This window comes from Harpia harpyja, chromosome 20 (assembly GCF_026419915.1).
Source record: "Harpia harpyja isolate bHarHar1 chromosome 20, bHarHar1 primary haplotype, whole genome shotgun sequence".
In the NCBI taxonomy this organism is placed as follows: Eukaryota; Metazoa; Chordata; class Aves; order Accipitriformes; family Accipitridae; genus Harpia; species Harpia harpyja.
This window is the reverse complement of record NC_068959.1, coordinates 13,408,614-13,435,402: the sequence shown is the minus strand read 5'-3', so window position 1 is coordinate 13,435,402 and position 26,789 is coordinate 13,408,614. Positions and strand designations below refer to the sequence as shown.

Below are 26,789 nucleotides of genomic sequence, written 5' to 3'. Positions count from 1 at the left end.
TGTGGTCGTGTGTCTTTTATCACTCCCTTTTACATTACTGGTAGCTGTTTAATAACTTCCTGTAATATCAATATTGTCAATGCTTTCTAAAAGGAAAGGTATTAGGGACCAGCACTTTTGTCCTGGGCCTAGCTTTTTGGTTCGTTTTTGAAACAAAAGGCCTTTTCTGAAACCCAAGTTTTGGATAATGTCATGGAAGTACGTTTTAAATTTGTCAGTTGTTGTGGTTTGAAATGCTAAGTTATCAATATGTCTTTTAAAGCCAAGTCCTAAAATGTGATCTGTAAACTGTACTCACTTCTGGTGTGAAATATTAAATGTCTCAAAGAGGCCAGAAGGCCTTACAACTTAAGTAGTAATGCTGATTAACATAAATTCTTTTGTAGGTCTGAAGTTACACCAGCAAAATTATATTGTTGCCCTGGTTAGCAGAGTGACAAAGCATGTGCTCCTGTACTTCTTAGGGTCTATATGTGTAAAGAAGGAAAAAAACAGCTACTCCCTTACTTCTGAAAGATTTCATATCTTACTAAACACACATTGACCACAAACATCCCCTCATTTGCCTGAGGTTTTCTTGTGCACTGAAGACCCTTCTCTCATGCAGCAGATCTACTGCAGCCCTTTGCAGTAAAGGTCATCTGTAGCAGGCAAACTGTCTGCTTCTTTTGCATTGTGGCTTCAGTGGAAGCATCTCAGTTTCCCCTGTTTTTAGGCACAGGCCCTGGGGCAAGTCTTCACAGTAAGAACTGGGGAGAAGTGATACATGAAGGCTTGTGTGTGCTGTTACTCCCAGATATTCTTATGCAGTGGAACCACTTATTCCTTTCTCTCCGTTCATATGATCTTGGACTTCATTCAGAAGTGCTTGTTACATGGGAATCCAGAAGGTGAAATTAAAATTCTAAAAGCCAAGCTCTTTGGAGTGCTTGGACAAGAAGAATTGACTTTCTAGACATAAGGTCTATAATATTTGGCTGGTGACAAGTTAATATTTGTAGATGAATAGGAGTCTGCGTTGAAATGTCTCGGAGCAACAAATGCAGTGGTAAGCAAACTCCAGAAACAGTCCAAGAACTTCCTACCTGTAAGAAATTGAAGCATTATCAGAAAACAGGTGTTATGTGAATGCCCAAGATTTAAATTTTTTCTAGACTCTATGACTTTGGTGGTAAGTGACTGAATGATAGTACTGTTTAGGTATCAGCTTTTTTTTATATCTGTTTATTTTTGTTTTGTGTAGCAGCACATGGACTTGTAGAACATTAACATTTTTCATGAACTTCCTTCTGTATCTGTGGCACTGTGGCAGGCCCTGGCATTCTTATAACAAGTTTTTCCACTGGACCAAAAAAAAAAAGTAAGGGTAGGGTTAAATAAAAACCACCTAAATTCCAGTATACATTACATGAAAACACTGGGATTTCTAGTATGGAAGATGGGTGGTTACTGAAAGCTGTCTCCACTAGCTCATTCAAGTGCATGGAAATAGTCTTATAAACTTTCCAAATGCAAAGGGGATCAATATCTTAAGACTGCCAGTTCTTATTTAATAAAAGTGAAATTTTGTATTAGAATTTACTCATTCAATAGCTTCGAAAAGTGGCTGATGTGTTCACTGCATGTGCTAATACTCTTTTCATCGTATACTCGGAAGAAAATAATTCCTAGTCCTTCTTGGATCTTAATTTCTGCTTTCCCCTCCAGGGCAATGAAGGTGCTGCTTCTGTACAGTACTAAGAAGAGCAAGTTTTAATGACCTTTTAAAAAACCTGTCCACTGGACTCTTTTTAGCCTTCTCAAGTTGTGTTCTGAGTTACTTGAACTTCAAGGTGAAAGAAAAGCAAAAATGTCCCCATATGTTTCTTATTTTAAAGGGTTTTTTTGGTTGGTTTTGTATATTTTCTTTTTTCCTAGTTCTGTTTCCATTGTTGAAATGATGCACTGACTTCGGATTTTATTCTTGTGGACTTTGATATGAATTCAGTGGTGTTTGTATTAAAGATCTGATTTCTTCTTCCTCTCCTACCCCTTGTAAGTAGGATGTCCATTTAGGAGTTTATAACACAAGAACACAAGCACCTCAGTGTTCAGTGGACTTTATTCCTACATTTATGTGAGGTAAGGAAGTATTTTGTCTGCCTGCACTAATGGCAGTTCTCGTGTACCTGTCAGCAGCTGCACAGGAAGTTTTGAAAATCAGCAGAAAATAGGAATCTACATGTACTGAGTCCCAAATCAATTTCTTATGCAGTAAGTCATCATTTAAAGAGGGACATATTCCCACTTTTGTTACTCTAAAGGCTCATTGCACAAATTAAAAATGTGATCCTAATGTTAAACTTTATTACTACTGTTGCCATTACCTTTTAAGTGCCTTATTGCATGCTAGGATGAGGTTCTGATGTGAGTTCCTCAGTGTATAACTGATGGAGTCGTGCTGATAGGAGAGACGGGAAATCCAGCCAGCCATCAGGCAGGCAGGAGAAGGCAATCCTGTCTTATTTTGTCAGAGCGGATAGTGGAATGCTTCATGCACGACTGTAGTTAATTTTCCATGCCATTGTACAAATTGTCATTGAAAACTACTCATTGCGTATGGGGCTTAAATAGGGCTTGTAAGGTTGCCTGTGTCCAGCATTTGACTAATATTGTGTTTGCTTAGGGTATATGAAATGTTAATGCCACCTGCTGGCTCAGAATTAGTGTAAATCTTGCTCTGCACCTGCAGGAAGTAGACAGTAAGGAAATACCTGATGAGTGTAGCATTTGTAAATCTTAAAATGTAGGATTAAGAAGTCCTGGTTTTAGTTTGCTCCTCTGGAGAGAGGATAATTATTTCTGCAATTTTTTTTTTTCCCTTCCCAAAGATTAAGGGGGGGAGGGGGATTAAGTTTATGTTCTGTTGTTTTGCCAACAGTCAGTACTTGGACTTTCTCTTATTGCTTTATCATTTGACTAAAATTTTCCTTCTGATCATACAGATGTGGTGGACACATATCTTCCTATTGTCTTTTTCTCTAAGCTATTTCTCTTCTGACTTCTGTGTGATCATAGTAGTTCTTGAGGGGGAAAGGAAGAGCAAAAAGTTTTGTGACCTAAAAGCTGTAGATTGCCAAAAGATGCCCAATGTATTGCTAGTAGACAGATGTTTTAAATTATATCTTAATTGGGGTTTGGTTGTGGAAGATAAGGAAAGATTTCCTGCAGCAAGGTATGCGTGAACTATATGATGAAAATAAACTTTTATAGACAGCTTCAAATTCTTATAATCCTAGTAGCAGTTTTCAGTTACAGCTTGCTTTCTTGACGACTCTTGAATCCTACGCTTTTCTCAATTTATTCATTGAACTTTCTACTGCAAAAGAAAAAGGATAAATAATGAACTGTTGCATCCATTCTCTAGTTCATGTTGTCTTAACCTTCATAACATGTTAGATTTTTAAATCACTTACATTTAGCATTTCTTGAAACATGCTGTCTATGTATGCTCACGTTTTGTTGGTATAAATTCTGCAGGGTGAATCTAGCGTGTTGTAACCATATACGCCAAGAAAGGTGGGAGGGGAAAAAAGGTAGTCCCAAGCTGAGAAATTCAAGATCTGCTGACACAAGAAGGAAACAGCAGAAGTCTTACTTGAAAAAATGTGGCACGTTTCTGCCTGCTCTTAAGTTCTCTTTTACTAATAACTTCATTTAATAAATAGGGACAACATTTGGCCGTCCTTGTCTGGGGAAGGTTTAAGTTCTATAGAAGTACTGATGTGCTGTGATATATATTCTCAACAGTAAAGAAATGTCTGTTACTCGGGGTTGTGTGTGGGTTGTGTTTTGTTTCGTTTTTTTGTTGTGGTTTTTTTTTTTTAAAACTTACACTCAGTTTGCAAGGTGTTCCTACAATTCATCACCTGTTCTCTTCCGTTGTTTCTCAGATGTGTAAAGGAGCTTGGTGAAATTCTAGCATTTAAGGAACAGCCATAACACTTTGATATTTGCTTTTATCCCCAGAACATTGGAAGCATAAGTGTGATGGGTGTGTGGTGAAGAGAGTTAATCACATGTACTTTGCTTGTGACTAACAGAGGTTATCTTGAATGGTATAGTCTCAAATTTAGCCTCACTTAGAGGACAGGGTTGGATCAGAAGACCTTATGATATTGCTTTCAACCTACATTTTTCTACAATTTTGTAATGTTTCAGCTTCTATATGAAAATAGTTTCTTTTGTGTCTCTCTCTGCATCCAAAACTTTATTCAGTGTTATTTGTGGTCACTTATCAAATGCTTTTTGAAAGGCTTACTTGTTTCCACTTGGAAAGTGAAAATGGCTAACAAAACTGGATGAGCTTTTAGGATTTTGCTAGTATAGGTATAAAGGCTGTTAAAGCTGCTGGTTGTACTGAAAACTCTTGCCAATCTGCTGCTGATTTTGAGCCAGTACAAGGAGTGTGACGTCTCCCTTTCTCAAACCAGTAAGCCCTAGTCTTGCTGGTAAATAGGGCATCTGTGGATTGTGCCTCAAACTTTCCTTTCCTAAAGCAGCTGTAATCTACTACTGTTCTTTGTTGGACTGTGACGCAACAGATGAAAAGACAGATAAACTGTCCTTTCTTCTTATGGTATGCTTTTCTGTATTCCAACAGCATGGGTTGCCATTGCTTTCTAAGAATAGCATGACTTGACTTGACTTGGCTTGAAGTGTTGAGAGACAAGGTGGAGGTGAAATTTTCAGTATGCTTTAAATAATTTTTTTTTTTTTCTTTACACTGTTATGGGACTGATGAATCTTGTCTATCCTGACACTGAATTGGCTTAAACTTCATCCGTTAATAAATGGTATCATTCTCTTCCATTTGTCTTGGGTCTGACTGGTATGTGGGTGATCTTGAAGTGTATATTCAAGGTATTCTATCATAATCATAAAGTTTTGCAATTGTGTAACACTTCCAAATATATCAGCAAAACATCTACTTTAAAATGCAACTGGCACTTGAAACTAATAATGCTAACAGATGTAAAAATTAAAAGATAATTTCAGTTTAAACAGACCTTCAGCTTTATAAGCATGCCAGTAAAATTGTGGTAGTTAGCAGGAACCCTAACTTAAAGCATTGTATCTTTTAAAGTTTACTTTTATATCCTTGATAGAACTCCAAGTTACAGAAAACTGAAGGAAATTCTGTGAATTCACTTGTAAATCCTTTCCAGTGAAAAGGTGAGGGGTACCTTTCCACTTCTGTGGGGGGAAAGCAGTGATTAGGGGACCCCCCTGCATACTCTTCAGGCTTATCAACTTAGGGATTCTTCTGTCTCTACAGTGGATAGTTCTTCAAAGTCTGCATCAGCAGCCTGACTATGTGGACTTCTGTGATTCAGTTTCCTGGAAGTTGAAGTCTTTCAAAGGGTTTCTAACTTCCTTCAGAGGTGTACTGTAAGCTAATACAGCCTTTGGTATATTTGCATATTGTTTGGTATCCATTAGTTGGCTTCCACTTGGGTAGTGATTTCAGTAGGAGACCTAGGTGACAGTGGTTAGGAATAATTAAAATCAGCTGCTGCCTTGGATACTTGTAACCAGCTTTTTTGAGATACTCTTTCAAACTCAATTCTATACATACTCTGCTCTTGTTTTTCCTCTGCCTTGAAAGTGTGCCAGAAACAAGAGCTTGGATTTCAGGCAAGTGTACCTGCTTGAAAAACACTAAGCTTAACGTTGAATAGTAAAAGTCTCCAAGTTTGTAAGCTTCCTACTAGTTTGCTTAGATGTGGATTGTCACACATTACTTAATTTGAACTATCATATGTTTAACCAAATTTTTCTTGGTGCTGCAAGTTTGTGATGGTGTGGCAAGATCTATTCCTGATGATGTGTTCTTTCCAGAGAGTCACTTACACTGCAGTCCTTTACCGTGTTTTTAGAGCTCTAAGTGAAATACACATTTTCTAGTCTATTTAGCCCAGCCTGTGTTACCTTGCTCAGGAGGCAAGTAAACCACTGAGTTGATAATTTGGCTTCTGTGTATGCTTTTTTCAGTAAGGTGCCTGCTGCTTAAAGCAATGTGTTCCATATCGTGCTTTATCACACCAAGTAAATCGTATATTAAAAATAGGTTATTGCATAATCTGTGTTTTGAATACGGGTTATTTTGAGGGTTCTGAAATACTTTGTGTTCAAATAGCTATGATCTAATTGTATATTACATTGAATATTATAATTTAAACCCTCAGCTTAGATACATGCATGAAATGTGTATATATATACTTAGCTCTACATTATTTCAGCATATTATTATACTCCCAGCATTCAGAGTCTTTGAACTTTTATGCGTGCAATAAAAATTGCTTCAGTTGTTGCTTGTCTTGGCTTTTGCAAAACACTAAGAATGATACTGAGTACAAGAGCAATGCATAAAAAGGTAATCAGAGATTACTGTAGTCTGACTTTGAGGTGAAGATGAGTTTTGATTGTACTCATTTACAACAGACTTGATCTAACATCACAACTCTGGAAGTTACTGTGCTTTGACTTTAATTCAGTGTGTTTGCAGACAAATGTGAAATACTTCTGAACCAGTTCAGTGGGTTCTCTCCTTTGGCTCTTGGCAGAACAAGGTGCTTTTTCATTTTTGTTTCTTTTAATAGAGAAGTAAAAGTTAGACATTGGAGGCTAAAGATGAGAGCTTAAGACTTTATGTAGTAACATAAAAACGCTTTGCCCCAGGATGTATTGTTTAGATGTTTATGTACATACAGTTATGAATTTAAATGGGATTTGTTCCTTATGCCATGATTATTTTTTAAAAAATACTCTTTAACTGCACTGTGTTTTGCATACAAATTGAATAGTAATATTCATTGTAGTAATTCTGCTAGAGAATTTAGATTTGAAAAAAGTGTTTTTACTTTGCTTGAAGTACTTAAGTTTACATATCTGTAATACAAATCTATATGGCTTTAAGTGACAGGCTTCTAGGTTTGATACCCAAACTAGCTTTTACATAATGACAAAAGATGCCATGGCTACCTATTCATTAACTTGCAGTTGACAAACTGTGGAAATAAAACCTGACTGTTTTTGTCATAGTTCTGTCTCTGTGTACCCTAGTCAACTGAAAGCTCTTCTCAGTGTAAAGATTGCTGGACTGCTAGAATTGATCTCATCTACCCCATTAGTCTCTTGTTTAAATATAGTTCCTGATATTCCTGTTGCTATTTATGTCTTTAATGCATATGTATATTGAAGTGATATGTATAGCAGAAATATGATGATAGCAGATCCTACTGATTGCTCTGTTACTTGTAAAACTTCTTGGAGATAAGTTTCTTAGGATGACTCTCAACTGTCTTCTCTTTTAGAAGTGCTTTTTCAAAGCAAAAAAGAGCCAGGACACCTATACAGAAGAAGAACCTGGCAACATGAAAAACTGGTTCTAATTTTGAATAAGTATGAAGCAGCAGTGCACTGCTTTACAGAACTGCCTTAAATTAGGTTGAAATGCCTATTTCTTACTTTGGTTTTCCTAACACTTCAATTTTAGATCCCACATCAACGAACCCTTCTATTCCTTCAAGCGATAGTCTGAGGTAGAACTATATTATGTTATGCATGAGTGGGCTGTACAATGAACAGCTGGAACTTAGGCACAAATGGGTTGTTTTTTTTCTTTTTAAGCAAACAGTAATTGGAGTATGTCTTTCCAAGAGTAGCCTTTTCTGGAGGAAAGTAATATTATAGTAGGGACAGGTGATACTTGGGATCAATATAAGAAAAAAATGTAGTTTGTTGTTAGAATAAAGACAGGGCAGTTCCTTATAGTACTTAAACATGCAACATGTGACAAACGAAATATGTAGGTAGTCTCCCTGATGCAGCATAACTGAAATGTGGTTTTTTTGGTTTGTTTTGTTTTTTTTTAAGAGGTGATCTTCTACTGCTCAGTCATTGACTGATGTGTGGATCAGTAAATGTTGTGATACAACTGAGTTGTGCTGCTTGGATTTTTTTAACCTTTTTTTATATGGTAGCCTTTTAGTCCTTCTTCATCTATGTAGTAGATGAACCAAATGCTAGCTTTTGCAATTTTTATGTCTAACCTACATACACATGGCACTCCTAGCTATTTCAAACGTGTAATTGGTGTAAAAAAAATTATTATTGTGATTGTCTGAGAAGCACTTGTCTTCAACGTCCACCAACTAGATGTATGAAAATAGGGCTTCAAATTCTAGTATATGCAATAAATACTTGTGTTTGCAGTTGAACTAATTAGATGCTGTGTCATGCCTTGTCTTGAATAGGTTTGTTAAGGTCACATCTTCGTTCTGCTTCTCTTAAGAAAAATAGGCCATTCTTTGTTTTGTTTTAGCTTTCTTCTTACCTTGTTCTTTGTTTTCATTCTCTCCTGTGTCTTTTGCTGTTTCGTTCCTAAGTTTTTCTGCCATTTTTCTCTGTTCTTAATTTTTGTATCATTCTTCCAAGTTGTATAGTTGGAGAACTTCATTCACCAAGGAGGAAACAAAGATCATCTAAAAACTGAATATTTATGGACGCAACCTGCTATTGGATGAGGCCAAAGAAGGTACCACACACTCAGCTGTTGGAAGTAATATTCAGTCTCTGGGCTTACCAAATTTATCTTGTACTTCAGGTGGACTGTCTTGACTAGTCATGTCTTTATGTATTGACACATCATTTACAGGAATAGTGTCTTCATTTGCTCTTACGTAACTGTCACCAGACGATATCTGTGAATGTTCTCTAATTCTACAATTCATTAATTTTTAGGTAGACAGGGACAGGAGATTCTAGTTCACTTCTTAAAATGGTACTTTTTGTGAGACAGACTCTAGCTTCAGAGATTCAGTCTGGATTGCTTTTTGTCTTACTGAAGCAGGTTTGCATCGTGGATAAAAATTCCACTTCAGCTGTCCTGTTCTTCAGCTGTTTGGCCTAGTAGTGTATTATGCAGATGCTTGAAGAAAAGGATAGTCTAAAGTGCAGTATTAATCTTCAGTGCCTTCATGGTATCAGTCATATGCTGAGCTTTCCGTTAGGCTTTTTTATGTGTTTGGAGTGCTAATCGTGCTGATTTTGCTTGTGAGGCAGTAGAACAAAGATCTAGGAAAAGAGAGATGAAGTACTTAAATGGGATCCTTCTGGAGAATCTCTTTGCAGTCCTTTTCGTCCACTTCTTCCCTGGTCACTGCTAGTAATGCTTAATTTCCTAAAACGGAGTCAGCATAAATGTCTTCTAGAAAAAAGGCTTGTGTATTGGACTATGGAAATGTCTTGTGAGGGGCTAGGAAATGCAGTTCCTGAGGCAGTGAAAAGAGTTGTAAGTGATGTTCTTCTGCATGGGTTTTGCCCATTTGATATTGCACTGCTGTCTAGTTCTACTTCTGTGGTGTTTGTCTGGTATTGAAATTTGCACAGTAGGGATCTTGCCCTGTCTTGTTCTCAGCTCTTATACTACATTAACTTTTTCCCAAATCCTGTAATCTTTGTTAGGTGGTGAAAGATGGGATCTGGATCTTACTGCTCTTAAAGAAGCTGAAGTTCTTGCTGCAAGTAACACTGAAAATACTGCTAATTTAATTATTATCAGCTGATAGTTTCTTTTAAAGCCCTTGGAATTCTATAACTTAGTCATAATCTTTGGTGGAAGGAAGAGTGTTTGTGGAAAAGCAACTTCTTTACATGTGGTGGGCTGCTGGGACTTCAGGGAACTTAAAACTTAGTTATGAGTGAGTCCCTTGTGGTTTAATGCCAGACTGTAAGCTGGAAAAATGTCTGCATCAGCTGCTAAATGTTTATAATTCACTGTAGCCTTCACTAGTGCAGTAGACTGCATTTAGTTATGCTGCTCATTTCTGTAACCTTGCGTAGGTTGTTTGCTGGTTTTGTTCTCCATTTGTAATGAAGTGCAAACTGGATGGATAATTTAATCTTGGATGGATTGTTTGCCTCAATTGCAACTTTTAAGTGTAAAAAGAGGCTTAACCAATAAGCAAAAGGACAAACAAGTGACGGCATTTGTTGGTGACAGTGTAAAGAATCTTCTAACACATATGATGATGTTTTTTCAAAACCAATTTTGAAGAAATAAAGCCAACATGTAGGCACTTGTATAAACTGCACGTTTCTTGCAGGAGTGTGAATGGAAAACAGACCAGTATTCAGCATTTATCTTCAGTTGAGAGGCAACCATAGATTGTAAATAAACTTCAGTTCAATCAGTTAAGAGGATGTTGCAGTTGAGCAGCTGCAGTGCAACATGAACTAGTGTTAACCTGAGGACAAATCTTGGGTAATTACTTCATTCTCCTGTCAGGTGTGGGATAAACATAATGGTGTTTGTTTAGTGATTCAAAATGGATGATTTGGCATTTGAATTGCAACCTTGTCTATCATTGTTACTGCATTAAGGTCAAACTATTAAAATACCAACTAATATAAGCCAAACACTAGTGCGTGTATGAGAGGTGGAGTCAGGCAGAGCTCAAGAGCAGTGAACAGCCTGGTGACAGCTCTGTGAGGCTGGTAGCTCAGCTGGTAGATTGTGGCCTCGAACAGGAGGAAGGTTAAACAAGCTTTTATAATCCCTCCTGCCCTGTTCTGGGGGTTGAAAGATACGTTGTTGTAAATGAATGTATTTATCATTTGATTTCCTCTCAGGAGAAGGCAAGCATAATGCCTTGCAAACTGATAAAATGTTTCCCTTGGCACAACCCTTTGCAGAAAGTATTGGTTACCTGTTAGGCAACATGCTACTTACTTCTCTTACTATAGGAAAGTTGAGCTAATGCCTAAGTCATGCTGGGATTTTTCATTCTCTTCTCTCAGAGCTGATCAGGGTGGTGAGAACTCCTGTGTGGGTCAAATGGGGCAGCAGAGATCTAGAGCTGTCTGGAGAAAAGTAGGCAAAGGTTTAAAATATTGTTTGCTTGCAAAACAGGGAGGAACGGTTTGTACTGTGGTGAAATAAGGGTAGTTTTGCTGGAAGAAACGCTTAGGCTAGTAAGTTTTGAGCTGTAATGCATATGATAACCAGGTGCTAATCTTTTGTGGATGAAGAATGATGGTGCTCTCTGTTCAATGCAAATATTTATGCAGTCTGTATTTGCCTTGATTAAATCTGAAACATATTTGGCCTTTTGTGCTATGCTAAAAATGGAAGAATTTTGTAAAAGTTGCTGAAGATGCGTTCTTCACATAAGTTGACTTAGTATGGAAATTAATCTTGGGTAGATTTGGAGTTGATGGGATGAGTGTGTAGTTTACTTGTTTATAAGCATTTTCTAAAAGTACAAAGTTAATTCTTTTACTTCTGTCTGTAGGTTACATTTTTTTGTTACATTTTCAGGGCATCTTGTTGATGCAAGAGAAACCAATAATAAGCAAAGTTATGTATTTCGTGTTCTCTGCTGACTTGGTTTTGGTTTCCTGCTTTTTCCAAGCTTACCATAAGGCTAGATATGAAGCTTTAATTTTCCTGAGACTCATGTCTTTCAAATGGTGGCTACATAATGTAGACAGGCTTTCATATGCTTTTTAATAAATGCAGCAAAAGATCCCTCAAAACCTTTTTTTTTTTTTTTTTTTTCTCTCTTTAAGGTTTGGACCCCATGGCATCCCTGTGACCATATTTCCTAAAAGGGAATACAAGGATAAACCTGAAGCCATGCAGCTCCAAAGTAAACCATTCCAAGATGAGGCACAGGTGAAGTGTGAATCTAATGCTGCAGTCCCTGATGACTCTTCCCTCACGCAGCCATCAGAACCTAGCATAGCTAAAAGCTTATGGACTTCTAAACCACCTCCTCTCTTTCATGAGGGAGCACCATATCCTCCTCCGTTGTTTATCAGGGACACATATAACCAGTCAATACCTCAGCCTCCACCCCGGAAAATTAAGCGGCCCAAGCGTAAAATGTACAGGGAGGAACCCACTTCTATCATGAATGCTATCAAACTACGACCTCGGCAGGTCTTATGTGACAAGTGCAAAAACAGTGTTGTTGCAGAAAAAAAGGAAATAAAAAAAGGTGGCAATGCAAGTGACTCTTCAAAATATGAGGATAATAAAAAACGAAGAAATGAGAGTGTGACTACTGTGAATAAAAAACTTAAGACTGACCATAAAGTGGACGGAAAAAGCCAAAATGAAAGCCAGAAAAGGAATGCTGTGGTCAAGGTTTCAAATATTGCCCACAGCAGAAGCAGAGTAGTTAAAGTTTCCGCACAAGCAAATACTTCAAAAGCGCAGTTAAATACAAAAAAAGTTCTCCAGAGCAAAAACATGGATCATGCAAAAGCTCGGGAAGTCTTGAAAATGGCCAAAGAAAAGGCACAAAAGAAGCAGAGTGCAACCTCCTCTTCCAAAAATGCACATTCAAAGGTCCACTTCACACGGCGTCTTCAGAACACCAGCTCAGGTTCCCTTCCACCCCGATTGCGTTTAAAGCCACAAAGGTATCGGAATGAAGAAAATGACTCTTCTCTCAAGACAGGACTTGAGAAAATACGGAGTGGCAAGATGGCAACTAAGCCCCAGTCTCGCTGCTCCTCCACCCGCTCAGCAGGTGAGGCCCCTTCAGAAAATCAGAGCCCCTCAGAAGGCCCTGAAGAGGCCAGCAGTGAGGTTCAGGACACAAGTGAAGTGCATGTAACTGTTGATCAGGATGAACACCAGACATTGGGCAAGAGAGGCAGCAAAAGCAATATAACGGTTTACATGACCCTTAATCAAAAGAAATCTGACTCTTCCAGTGCATCAGTTTGTAGTAGTGATAGCACAGATGATTTGAAATCTACCAACTCTGAGTGTAGCTCTACTGAAAGCTTTGATTTTCCTCCAGGCAGCATGCATGCACCTTCCTCCTCCTCCTCCTCTTCAAAGGAAGAGAAAAAGCTCAGTAATTCCTTGAAAACGGAAGTCTTTTCCAAAAACGTCTCTAAATGTGTCACACCAGATGGCAGGACCGTATGTGTAGGGGACATTGTTTGGGCCAAGATTTATGGCTTCCCTTGGTGGCCAGCCCGTATTCTTTCCATAACTGTGAGCCGGAAAGATAATGGCCTTTTAGTTCGACAGGAGGCTCGTATCTCATGGTTTGGCTCCACAACAACATCTTTTCTTGCTCTTGCACAACTATCCCCCTTTTTAGAAAGCTTCCAGTTGCGCTTTAATAAGAAGAGAAAGGGTCTTTACCGCAAGGCCGTCACAGAGGCAGCTAAGGCTGCTAAGCAGCTGACTCCCGAAGTTCGGGCCCTGCTGACACAGTTTGAAACGTGAACATGGAAAGTAAGGTAGGCAAGAAATCTGGAGGCTCCACAAAATTCATAGCCTAGTTAGAGAACTACCATGAAGGACTTGCCAAGTCAGAAGTTGCACTCGGTTGACTGCTCTTTTTATACTAAAGTTGTTCCATTTGTAGCAGTTTCTTGACAGTTAAACAAATTGAACATGCAATCAAAATTAGCCTAAAGTGAGAACTTCAGTATTTTTCAAGTGAGCATTTTTTTTAAAGAATAAAACTCCTCAAACACCCAATGCATAGGAGCCATAGCCTCAGCTGAAAGGCAGCTTATTTGCAGGGAATTTTTTAGTAGTTTCTACCCAGTATATAACTAGTTGCTGTGTGGCAAAGGGTTAACACAAGGGATGAAAGTAGTAGCTGTGACTTTTTTTTTTTTTTTTTTTGGTGGCCCATCAGGGAAGTGTAGAAATGTAAGCCTTGTCTAAATGGTCTTTAAAGATTATTTTAAATAGTCTCTAATGTATTTAGTCTGGCCAGTGCAAATTGGTTCATAGCATGCTTAAACATCTTAAGAAGGCATGCCCCAACCCACATAGGCCAGTTTAAATAGCATTAGAAGACTTGCTGAAATTTTTAAGGAAGAAGAATTCATGTAACTTAAAGACCAGATTAAATGGGGTTTTATCATAGTGACCACTTAAAACACTCAGCCTTTCTATGCACATGGGGGCACAAATATAACACTTCAGGGTTGAGAAGCTGAGAGGGATGCCTGTAGCTCTAAGACAAAGCTGAGAAGTTGCTCAGTATTTGGGATCAAGGGCTGTTAATGCTGCATAGGTGTGAATCATAACTTCTGGTCTTTCTTCCTGAAGAAATCTTTCAGGCCATTTGCCTGGAGGTTTAGATTAAGAGAGGCTTTGTTTTGAATGTGTAAATAATTGATTGCTGAAATTGGTCAGATTTTCTCCTGACTGGTTGTTCCTAAATTCTTAGGATACGTCCTAGTAAATTACACTTTGTGAATTGTCAGATGTGTAATTGTTGCATTTTGGATGTATCTAACTTCATTTTTTTTTTTAATATTTCCGTTTAAGGTATCTGTTTGCAGGTCAGAAAATGAGAATATGTAATTGTGTAATGCTCTGAAATGTAAAAAAACAAACTGTAAATAAAATTGACTAAATCTGAATTATTTGTGTGTGTTTCTCAAAAAGCTTTGAAAAAAATCCAGGATGTTAGAGTACTTTATATGTATGCCGTATTTAGAGGACACCCTTTTAAAAAGTAAATTGTCCTTTTTCACGCATTCTTAAAGATAACTGCTTGATGTAAAGTATTATTGGTATACTTTAGTCTTAATTTTGAGATTAAGCAATTATCTGTCCCTTTTGTTTCAAAACTAGCTCTGTAGAGGGCTTTCTGTAAAGTTTATCAAATTTCTCCCTTAATTAGATTTTGTTCCATATATTTGAATAAAGACTGTGGATAATGTCACTTATACAGTGGGGAAATGTTTTCAGTTTTCTCCATCTATCAAAACGTAATCAGACCCACTCTCCACTGCTACTTCATCTTTTCTTGCATGTCTTTTGCTCAATGTTGGGGCATTTTCATGCAACTGACTACATTTTTTTTCTTTTAGTTTTGGTCCTTATTTGACCATGTGAATTACTGTCTCTTCTTCAACCCACTCCTGTTTCAGCCTTGCAATGCCTTGTGAAGAATCTCTCAGCGTTCATCCTAAAGCAGTTTTCATCCTGTTTTTTCCATAATTGCCCATGTAGGCAATCATGACAGAAGTAAAAATTTAAGCTTAGACTGAAATTAGATTTTAAACAGACATGAAAATGGGGGTAAGGATTTAATCATCAAACCCTTAAAATCTTTTTAACTTAAGGTTAAATTTCATATGTTCATGATACTGTCTGGTCTTTCCAAAGCATTCAGTTTCTTTTTCCCTTTTTAAATTATTCTTTTGTACCCACAAAACTATTGGAAGTCCAAAGTGTCAAATACATGGCTGTTCAAATTTTCCTCAAGCTTATGGTCATCTCTGTTAGGTGCTAATTAAGCTTCCAAGCATACCAGCTTTACCTGGGCATTCTAACAGTTACCAAAAAACCTCACTGGTCAATGCTTTTTGAATGTGATAAACACACAATAAATTTCATAGTGTAAAAAAAAATTTTTGGGGGGGGGGGGGGGAAATCCTGTTTCACTTCTATGTATTCTTTCCTGCAAACAGAAACAGTTACTCTATTTAAGTAAATAAGCCGTACTTTGTTATTAAAGCAGACTGCTTTTTGAAGTCAACCCATACAATGTGGTTTAGATGTCTACACTAGTTCATTGAGGTTTAGAAGCTCAAGCGAACTGGCTATAAGTTAGTTGTTCTGAGCCAAGTAGTAGTGAAATCAATATTTACACTGTTAATTTTTCCTTAAAAGACCTGGAAGCTTTGTACTCTCTTCTATTAATTTATATAAAGTTAGAGTAGTACTAAAGCCAAAGTTTGCTCAGGTGTTCACTGGTGAGATGGGAGAGCAACAAGTATTAGAGGGGTTTCGTTAGATTGTTTTATGTTCAAAAGAACTGTTTATGGAAGGCATTTAAAGATTCTTAGTCTTGATTTGTAGTTGATCAGTCTTTTAAGAAGTCTTTCTGAAGTTTTACAGTGAATGTGCATTATCACTTCAGACTTACCAGGTCTCAAAACAAATAGACTATTTTTTTTTTTTTTTTTTTTTTACAATGCCATGTTACATTAGGTTGAAAATATCCTATTCATACTTGTCCATGATTTTCCTTTCCCTCTGAAGTAGCTAACACTCTAGATATAACAGGATTTGCAGTGGAGAAAATGTTGGGCTTAATGTAAAGTCTAGTTACAGTAAGTAACCTTGGTTATGGCAGTATGGATGCTGCGTGTAGATCAGCTTTGAAGACTTAGACGAAGCTGAGTGCTGTTTTAGCTATAAACTGCAAAAAACCCTCCACACTTTTATGTGCGTGTCTGCTCCCAGCAATGCATACATTTTGAGTGTGGACTATTGTTCTTGCAGTTGGGTACACGTCTACTATCTCTGAGTTAACTTGACAATTCAAATGACTTATCAAATAACTCGTGACAGGAGCACGCCTGTACAGTGCCAGGATAGTGCCTCTGTGTAATTAAGCTGTGCAACTGTTGCACACAGCCTGTGTCTTGAGAAGACAAACATCAGTAGAAAGAGTGACTGTTAGTTTTCTATCAGCTTAATATAATAAATTGCAAATTCTGTCTTTTTGAATTAATGAAATTCCTCAGTGTAGTTGTTGAATATGTATGGCCTTTCAATTTAGGGGGGAAAATGTGACGGGTGGTGATGAGTTTCTAGTACAAGCCTACTTCTCCTTTGAAGATCTTTAGCTTCAGTTAAAATGTTTTGGAGAGAGTAGTTATTCCAAAACTTATAAGGATTTCCTTTAACAGGAGTGTTTGAAGGTGTGATTGCTTCATGAGTGAAGCTAGAAGCAACTGTGAAATGCTTGTATGTTCTGAAGTAGAGTTCTATGGGAAATTGAACAAATATTTGTTATTTTTTTAATCAGAGTTGAAATTTTATGTCAACACTTAAATGAGATAATCATCTCTGATTATATGGTATTTTCTTTTAGACAGTGATATCTTTAGTTTGAAACATACATAACTGACAGCTACTTCACCAGGAGGGGTGTGTTTAGTGGGGGTAATTTGGGTCAACTGTGCAAGGCTGAGAAGACTTATTTCTTTCAGCATGTTGTAAAATACTTTTTTTTTTTTTTTTTTAAAGTAGTTTCTAAATGCATTAGGTTTAAGAAATCACTCATCAGTGGAATTGAGGAAGGGGTAAGAGTTGCTTTTTGCATTGCTAGCCTTAGGTTTGTTTCTAGTTAACTCTCTTAAGTCCTGAAACTGATATCCATTCATGTCTCCTATAAGCTCTTGCTAAAGTTGTCAGAGTAGAACAGGAACATGAATTTTGGAAAACCTTGGTAGCTAGTCCTCAGTAGTATTATCATCTGTCCTCATGCATGTTCTGCGAAGTACAGTGGAAAAAATAGAGCTGCCTTCTTGGCTAAAGAATTCTGGAAAGGAGGTGGCTGACAATCAGTGAAAGGCTATTTCAGTTCATCTCCTCTTTATAATTGTATTCTAATAAATGCCTACAGGAATAAGCAAATTCAGTCAATGCAGTGGGATCACTATACTAACTTGTAGATAAAGACTGAACTGGGAGGTAAGTAGGGTGAGATGATTAAAAGGGCAGTAAGATGACAGTATTTTTTGTCATAAGCCATTTGGTGGAAGTGTAGTTATGCTATTTAAAAACAAACTTGAAAGTGATCTTAGAGTACAGAGTTTATAATGGTTAAAGGCTGAGGTGCTTTCTGTTCTTATTTTCAGTTTACTTTTTAAGGGTATAAATAGAGAGGTCATAGGGAACCTGAAGCAAAAGAGAGGAACTTGGTGTATTGAGCTAGATGTGATACTGGAAGGAGAACTATGAGTTGGCTTTTTGAGAATAATATGTTAGTCTGCAAGTTCAGTAAAAGGGATTAGTGCTCTCCTGTTTTAGAGAGCTTATAGGAGAATTTTGGTGAAACATATGTCATTGTCCTACAGTCAACTGTTTGAAATTCATCCAGCATCTACTTCACGCTTGTGGAAATGGAATGACTTGCTACAGGATTTTGTCAGTTTAAGCTGTGCTTACATTAAGTGTGTGTGTCTTTGGTTTTTTAGGATAGGATATAGTAGCATACATTTTGGGGATATAGACAGGCTATGCTTGCAACAATACAGTAAAATTATCCCTATAAATCAAATAAAGTATTAACGGCAGAGGTTTTGCACAACTAACTTCTTAAAGCTTCTTCTGACATGACTAGTGATCGGAGATCATCCATGTTTAACATCAGGACAGGTAGAGAGGCCTGCAGCATTGAAAACTTTTGTAGTAGCTGTCAAGCTATCTAAAGATCTGTTAGATCCAAGCTTCTGAGATATGGATGTAAGTATTCAGCTTCAAATTATTCTTAATCTGTAATGGGAAGAACCTCTGTTTTGATACATGTCCTTAACAATTATGATGACAAGTTCCTATTCAACATTTAAAATACCTCAACTACTGTTCTTTGTGACAACTTTGTATTTTAGTTTAAATAGTTCACTCCTATGGTGTCATCCTGTTAGTGTATTTATAGAGTGTGGCCATTTAACTAGATAAAATAAGATCCCCTTGTAAGATGGCTTTTCTATTCCCTGCTCGTCTTACTGGCATTTCTGTGCACCTGTTCTAGTTTGAACTCATCTTTCTCTGACATAGGTGGCAAGAACTGTTTATGGTAATTTAGAAGGGGTTTTACAAAACTCTTGTCGAACAGCAGTGATTCTTCCTTAAGTCAGAAATATCTCTGATTATTGGCTTTTAATTGTTAGATCCTAATAGCACCCTATGGTTTCCTATGGTTTACTCATACATTTTAGTCTTTCTTCTGTAGTACCTGGGATGTGTATACCAATCAAGACTGTAATTTAGATTAATTTATGAAATTTTTCTTAAATTAAACTGTGACACAACTATCCTTCTGTGAACACAAGGCAAAATAGCAGTTCCCAGGCATGACTGTGGAGACAGTGATTTGGTAACTGGTTTGCTATCATGGTTTTTCCCTGCACGCTTTTGTTGTTGCTACCAGATGCGGCAGTTGGGAATAACTCCCTGGGGCAGCACTGGCAAGCTTAGTGCCAGGTACCGATTGTTGAAGGAAACTCATATCTCTGGCTCCATTTTTTTCCCCCAAGAAAAAGCAATCGGTGTTCTTGGCGTGAAGTTGAATAAGCAGCAGTGTGGAAATGTCATTGGTAAGACCAGGGTTTTTATATTGTAGAAGTTCTGAGCCACCTTGCACATCCAATAGGGAGACAAATGGGAGTAAGAGACAGTCTTGCATGCCTGCGTAACCTTCCCAGATAGTTTCTGTATGCACAGGGCTGAAAACTGATTTTCAGTGCTTGTGCTGATGGAGATGTGTAGTCTTTGATCTTCTCTACCTACCTACCCACAGTCCCAGGGGATAACGTTAACAACACAAGCTGCAGGTATAAATTGGCACAGGGAACAAATCAGGATCCCCTGTTGCAAGTTTAAATTGGGGCTTTGCTCATTCAGTGCATGAAGACAAATAGATTTGTGGGATTTATTTGGGCTACATGTTTGAGAAGTTATTTTCAAAATCAGGACCATGCGTATTTTGAACAACTGTGATGCAGTTTCTATGCCAATGATTTTATTCCTCAGTCCAGAGAAGGACTGTTGGAACTGAGGATATTCGAGGTCTGCAAATACTTGCAGGATAGGTGTGGAGGCAAAGGGGAAACACACTTCTGTTTAGTTGCAACTAGGACAAGAATTAGTATTTAAAATTATAAGACAGCAAGTTAAGATTAGGCACTAGAATATTTATTCCAGTTGTTATAGTGAAACCCTAGGTGGTGTTTGGAGAGTTGCATAGTTTTTATAATTACATGTTTTTAAGAACAATAGATTAGGCTAACCTTTGTCAAGAATGGGTTAAATTCATCCCGCATTTGGGTATGGGACAGAATAGATGATCTATCCTGACCCTGTCAGGCCCTGTTTTCTGTAATTTCGTTATTAACAATTCTGATTTTGGGAAAACAGAATTTTTGTAGAAATACGTACATAATGAAGGATTCCGACTTGTGTCCTGTTTAGTCGTGCAGGAATCACGCTTGATATAGTGGAAGTATGGTCTTAGCTTCCATGTGTAGTAAAACTGCACTGCATCTTCTGCCAGGGGCCTCTTCTATGCAGAATCATGTTTGGATGACATTATTTATATAACATGTCAACTTTAAATTAGGTTGGTTGTTGTTTTGTTTTTTGGTTTTTTTTTAAATAGATCTAGGTCAGTTTTCATGTTTGCTTACTAATGGTTTTGATGTCAAATATGCAATATGAATAAGAAATATTCTTATACATGCCAGCCATGTGCTATGAATCTGTGATTTGGAAGGCAAGCTGTGTTGTCACTAGCTTGTTACCATCACTAAAAGATTCTGTATCAGAAACGCAGCAAAGTTCTGGTGACAGAATTGTCCTTGCCTGTTTTTAACAGGTGCATAAAGGCAGAGAGGATACTTGCTTTGTCAGTAAAGTAAGCAGATACAATTCCAAGCAATATTTACTTAAATACAAATTTTGCATCATTTTTGTTTAGTAACATCTAGGATTTTTGCTTGATTTTTAGGAAACACTAGTGTTTCATTGTACTTCTGCAGTGGTTCAGAATTTTAAAGCATATGGTGCCAGTTTTGGTAATTAGTAGCTCTGGTGAAAAGGAACTAAATCCATAAAAAACGGATTTTTCAAAGAAGTTTAGTTAGGGTTAGAACCTCAAGCTGCTCTGTATGACCTGATTAAATGCTTCAGTTGACACACAGGTATCTGAATGGCATTTCATAAACAATTGTGGACTGTTTCATGTAGTCTGGTTCTTTAGTCATCTAAAACTGAAGTAATCTTGAAACTGATTTTAGTAAGGGGTGTATCGTGTCAACTTTTCTAAGATGTCACCATTAAAATCAGCCCTAAAATCAGTTAGTACTTCATACAGGAATGCAGATGAATGTGGTAAGGAACACGTCCTTACATTTGCTAGTACTAGGAATGGTCTGGTTATTTTTGCTCTGCTGTTGGTGACACACGTGGAACCTCAGTTTGAAGGTGACTGACACAAAGTTGTGTTCTTTTGGCCATCTGTAGTATTTGTTTAGTAAGCAGAGATTTTGATTCTGACACACAAACTTTTTTTGTTTTGGTAAAAATACCAAGAAATGTGTTTGCTAGGGATTGTAATAACAAGTGGCTGAAGTCTGAGCAATAGGAGAAGGAAATTATTATCAGGTTACTCTTACTGGTTTCATGATGCTCATTTAACTTAGACGTCATGAAAGACTTTGGAAATGTGTTTGTGAAAGCTTCCAAGTCACTCCTGATTCCTGAGTCCTTCAAGAAGAACAAGAAAGAGAAGGCTTAGTACTAAAAATAGCTCCCTCCTCTACCTTTGGTCCCCCCAAAAAGATAAGCAAACCTGTTTTCCTGTATTTTTGCTAGGGAAAATAACAAACCAACCAACCAACCAAAAAACCCAGATTTTTTTTGTCTCTACAAGTTGCTGTTTAAAATCATAGCTAAAGGTTCTGAGCATTGAATTTTTTTTGTTGGAATATCCTGTTAGCAATATTTGATTATTTTCGGGGCGGGGGGGGGGGGGGGGAGGATCTTTCCTTGAGTTTTTTCAAGTGTTGAGGGATTTAGGGACCTAATCTCTTCTGGTACATTTATATGAAAAATCTGGTTTTGGCTGGGTTTTAGAAATTCTTGATACTGTGTTATGTATTTCCGGGAATTAGGCATGTAAACTGAATAATGTGTTACTGCTCTTGGTTTTCCTTGTAGCTGAGGCCCTGTTGTTGAAGATTGTCTTGGGCTGTAGAGGAATGCAACAGTTCTGCTTGCTTTTTAGTAATTCATTATCTGGAAGAGAAGCCTATTTTAACTCTTCCTAACTAGTTAAAATTTGAATCTGTAGCAGTAAAATAACACGTGCTATTTCTTCTGTAACGCAGTTTTGCATTTAGACAAAGTATTAGTCCCCTACAGAAGTTGCGTATATGTTACTGTAACTATTTTTAAATGTGGGCTCTCTACTTCCAGCTATGTATCTTCTCCTTCACAGTATGTGATTGGAGATACTGCTATTTTTACTTTCCTTGTACTTCTGGGCTGCCTTTTCTTCCTCTTGATGGCTGCCTGTTGTCTTTCTGCTTTTCCTTTGAAGACAAAACCAAATACTTTCAAAAGCAGTGCTTCTCTCTATGGACATAGTGAATACACAGGATTGTGAAAATTTTCACAATAAAAAAATCAGAATCCACATTAGAATGGTGACTTCCAGCAAAGTGGCTGTGTAAAATGCAGTTGAGTGGGGCAGATGTTCATGACATCAGTGGTGAAAGGCCATAAGCTGTGTCAGTGCCTGTCCTAACACACATGCTTATGTTTATTACTGGTGGTAATTTTTATGATGACTCCATAGTCTCCAGCAGGTGAATGAAACTGCTTCAAAACAGAGCCCAGACTGCTGTGAGCATACTGTACATCACAGGAGAGCCGTACCCTCAGAGTTAGGCTTTGCTATCACTCGCCTACAAATCGTGGATTTACATGATGAAGTGAATGAACTCACTGAATGATTGGTAAAACAGACAACTTGCTGAGTTCATGAGGGTCGGGGAATTTAATGACATGGATATTGAGCCGACGCAAGCGGCTCGCAAGCATAGAAGCGCTGTCTGTGAGGACCCAGGGACACTTCATCCTTTGTGGCAAGTCTGCTCTTTGTACCTTTTGTTCTCTGGGTCGTTGGTCCCTGCTCTGCATGGTTCACACCAGGGAATCTGCAGGATAAGAAATGTTCCTCCACAATACAAGGAGAATAAGATATGTGACTGCACGCGTGTGGCTTTATTTTTCAGTCACTATATCTCTGGAGCCCAATCCTGTATACTCCTGCCTTAAACCTTTTCTATACAAAACACTGCTATTGATCCACATAAAACAATGTAGAACCAATTATATTTTAACTGGGCAGATCAGACATCCCCTGATCAGTTTTTATACCTTATAGCAATCCAGCCAAAGGTTATTCCTCACTCATCTGGGCTAAATCCACATGCAGCATTCTGAAGTCAGCTTCATTGTGACAATACAAAGGTTCCTGCACAAAATATTTCATATTCATTAATTTTGCCAAACATGCAGGTAACAAGTGTATGGTTAGTGTGTATTGGAATAGCGAGATTCTGCAATAGTTAGAAACACTCTCTTGAAATTAATAAACCTATATTTTTTTAATCTACTTCTTACCCTGGATTTTTGCCTTCAGATCATGACATCCATGAGAGCAACTGGTGCATTTGCTCTTTCACCTTCTGTTGTCTCAGTTTTCTTTCATCCTATAATCACTTCAACAAAGATTGTAATGCCACTGGCAAGAAGGCTTTGAATTTCAGTTTAAAGACTGTGTGAGCGACCAAATGGGAACAGTTTTTATAGTACTCGTAATAAAGAATGAGAAGCAAAATACAAAGAAACTCCAATATACTCTGCAACTGTGAGTCATCTGCTTCTCTTTTAAGCAAACTTAATTATTATAATAAAGAAATTCTTGGTAGTTTGACCATAATGAACACAGTATACGCGTACGGTTTTGCGTGAAGATACAAAGCCAAAAGAAGGCACAATCTCATCTTTATGGTTTTTACCTGGAGGGGAAAACTGGTGTCTCATCGGAGTTACGTCCTAAAAAGGGGAGGAATAGCTGGTGGTTTTCACATTTTAGAAAGCAAGAAAAGTCTTAAGATGTGGAAGAAAGTAATGATTAACTGGATATGGGTACCAGTTGTATTGCTGCAATGGCAAGTTGTCTACCTCGCTGTCACACTTGTTTGCATTTCTCAGTATATGAAAAAATCTGGTTTATCACAGGCTGCATTGGACAATGGATGTAAAATGCCATCAATATCGAATAGATAGTGCCCCAAATTTGCTTTTTTTTAGTCTAAAATACAGGAAGGTCATGGTTGCCATGAATTATAATCCATCGCTTCAGTTTCCACTTATTCTAGGTAGTTACTTTGTCCAGCAAAATTTCATAGTATCACTCTGGTTTTGAACACCAAGTTCTTCAGTGGGCAGGACAGTGTTTGCATAGGTGTCTGTACAGGTAGATACTTTGTTTCGCTGTCTGCTAGTTTGTTTGCTAAATGATCTGTAATTTCCCTTTAACTCTGCTGGTGAAGACCAGTTTAAGCTCAAAAAAGTTGAATCTGATTCTTCTGTGAGTTTTTAGCATCTTTTCATGGTATGCTGCTTTCTGGAAAGCAAAAGTAGTACACCTGGTAAGAATTCAGGCTGGCAAGGAGGTCAGTTGTTTTCTTTTTTAAACCATCGTAAATTCTTTAGTCCTGTTAACTGGATTTTTTCTACCATAGGTCTCAACAAATGGCAGCATTTTACATCAGACTGACGAGTCCTGCTGCTCCCTTACAGTGTCTGACAGGCCACTGTGGATTCAGATTGGGGGCACTGAAGTTATCAATGAAATTGGCAGGTCTGTCTGGTTTAAGCCCTGCCTTAAGTGAAGGGTTCACTATGCTATCAACTAATCATATGCAAGACAGGTTAGGACAGAGGTAATGAGCTACCTGTTATTTCCCTCTTCTATCTGAACACTTTAGATGCAGCTGTTCTCCCTGACCTAACCTGGTGTCAGGATTGATATATATATTATTGAGAAGATCCACACTAACTTTCTCTTTAGGCTTCTTGAAGTTTGCATTACGTGATCAGATTAAATAACTTGACAGGTATAATGTGAAGGTAAGAAAAAAAAAATTAAAAATAAAGATTTTTGTCTCCTAAACCAGCAATCCTCAAACATTTTTGCTATGTGGATCACATCTTAGTAGGATGTACTTTGTGGGCAGTTCATCTGCTGCTTGTGATTGTAGGCATGGCTTCCTGCCTTTGCTGATGTGTAAAAGCAAAATCAGGAAAAAAAATTAGAACATTTTAGGCTTTTAAAAGAAGTTTAATACCTAAAACAAGGAAAATAATTGAAAACATGAGCAGGAGGATCTCGTGAGAAACTTGCAGATGACATACAGTCACTGGGAGGGAGCCACTCTTCTAGGAAAATTAAGTTTGTTTTCTTTGTTTGTTTTGATTTTTTTTTTCCCCCCAAAGCTCTGATCTGGGGGGGTAACACTTAACAAACATGCTTAACTTTCAGTGCATGCCTAAGTCCGTAAGGAAATTTAAAGTACATGTTTAAAGCCAAGCAGATACTGAACATTATTGGGAATTCTAGCCCAAATATGTATTTACTACTTAGATCTGTCATGGATGTATGCATGTCTCTTGTATCTTTTTTTGACATGGAGAGGAAATAGGGCAGTGAGGAGAACATACTGTTGCTGTAAAGGGAGCTTGATTTACATGAAGAAGTCATGATTTTTACTGTATTAACATTTAAAAGTTTGATCCAGTACTATATTATTGCATTAGGTCTGGGATTAGATATTCAATATCCATTGGTTTCAGTTTTTATAAACTGAGATTTGCTGCTGGTAAAACAGAAGTCTGGACTATAATAGAGGATAAGACTAGTAACGTTTCTGGAGTCACTAGTGATGGTGTGTAAATGTCAGTGGGAGAAGTGAAGCTCCTAGTGCTTGCTAAGGGTGTTCTGGAATCTCTCGACGGTAAGAATTACAGAGTAAAAGAGAGCTGTAGAACTGACTTGGGCAGGAACACAAATGCCAGGTTTGTAATGAACAGTCTTTGCCAAATATTGATTCTGAAAATCACTGCAACTGCATTGATTGCTAAGCTGGTAGATGGGGTGTGAAAAGTAAAACTGCCTGCCATCAGAATGAGGGAACACCTGTGTTAAAGTGAATTGTCCATTTCCTTAGACCTAGTAGTAGTTGTATGCATGCTGAGATAACTGAACCAAATTCTTGTCTCGTTTATTCCTTTGTAGATCATAGAAGTTTGCTGGCTAGTAATAGTGTCACTGAGGCTTAAATTTGGAAGTGCGGGTGTTGGGACATACTGGCTGAACAGTTGTCCAACTTTTTATGGGATTTTTGGTATTTCTGAGTAGAGTCTGGTTCTCTGACATACTATAAAATCTTCTCTTTGCAAGACTTCATGGATACATGATGCTAATTTAATATCAGTCTTATTTTAGAGAATTTCTTATTGGTCATATGCTTTAATACCCAATACTGGTTGTTTTGCAGCCTGGAATACTGTGGTGTTTAGTTACCTGCACCAACAGTACTATTGAACACAGTGGAACTTTGTCCAGCATCCTTCTCTTTGTAGAGGCTCTGCAGGTTTATCTCGTGCATCTTGGAGTGGACCATAGCTAAAATAGGTTTGATTATATATCAATTCTGAGTATCATACCCAAATAGGACCTACTGGATATTGGAATGAATGCCTCCTACTCTACTGTCAGCATATAGCAGCTCAGTGCATCTCTGCCTGGATCTGTTAAATTTCATGATTAGCCCTTATTGCTTCTGTTTCAACTTTCCCAAAATTTCATTCCTATTTTAATTCTACTGCATTGTATAGGATATAAAAGAAAGTATTTTTCTTTATTTTATGTTGTCCTTTTGTGGCACAGTGAGCAACCGATTAATTGAGAAACTCCATAGTTATCCCCTTTGTCTTCCCTGCCTCCTCTTGTGGTAGGACCATTTTCACAAACTCCGCGCTCTACTTCTCATTTTTTTTCCATTTCTTTTGGATATTATTCAGAAGAGTTGTCTGTTTAGAAAGAACTTCAGGATTTTCCTGTGCATGCTAGGAGTCTCCTTTTTAAAATTCAGTTGTGTTATTC

General features: G+C 37.6%; 1 protein-coding gene across 6 annotated transcripts in view; it reads left to right on the top strand.

Annotated features, from left to right (window-relative positions):
* Nucleotides 1–26,789, top strand: part of PWWP2A (PWWP domain containing 2A) — a 42,759-nt gene that overhangs the window by 1,937 nt on the left and 14,033 nt on the right. For 3 of the 6 annotated variants that reach the window (XR_008239488.1, XR_008239487.1, XM_052816264.1), the window contains exon 2: nucleotides 11,614–12,581. Coding sequence is in view for 3 of the 6 variants with exons in the window: in XM_052816264.1 (XP_052672224.1) it covers nucleotides 11,614–12,581 (968 nt within the window). In the remaining 3 variants the exon portion in view is untranslated. Of the gene's footprint in view, nucleotides 1–11,613; nucleotides 14,452–24,366; nucleotides 24,486–26,789 lie in introns of those variants that run through there. The other 3 variants (XR_008239486.1, XM_052816263.1, XM_052816262.1) reach the window with 3 other exon arrangements.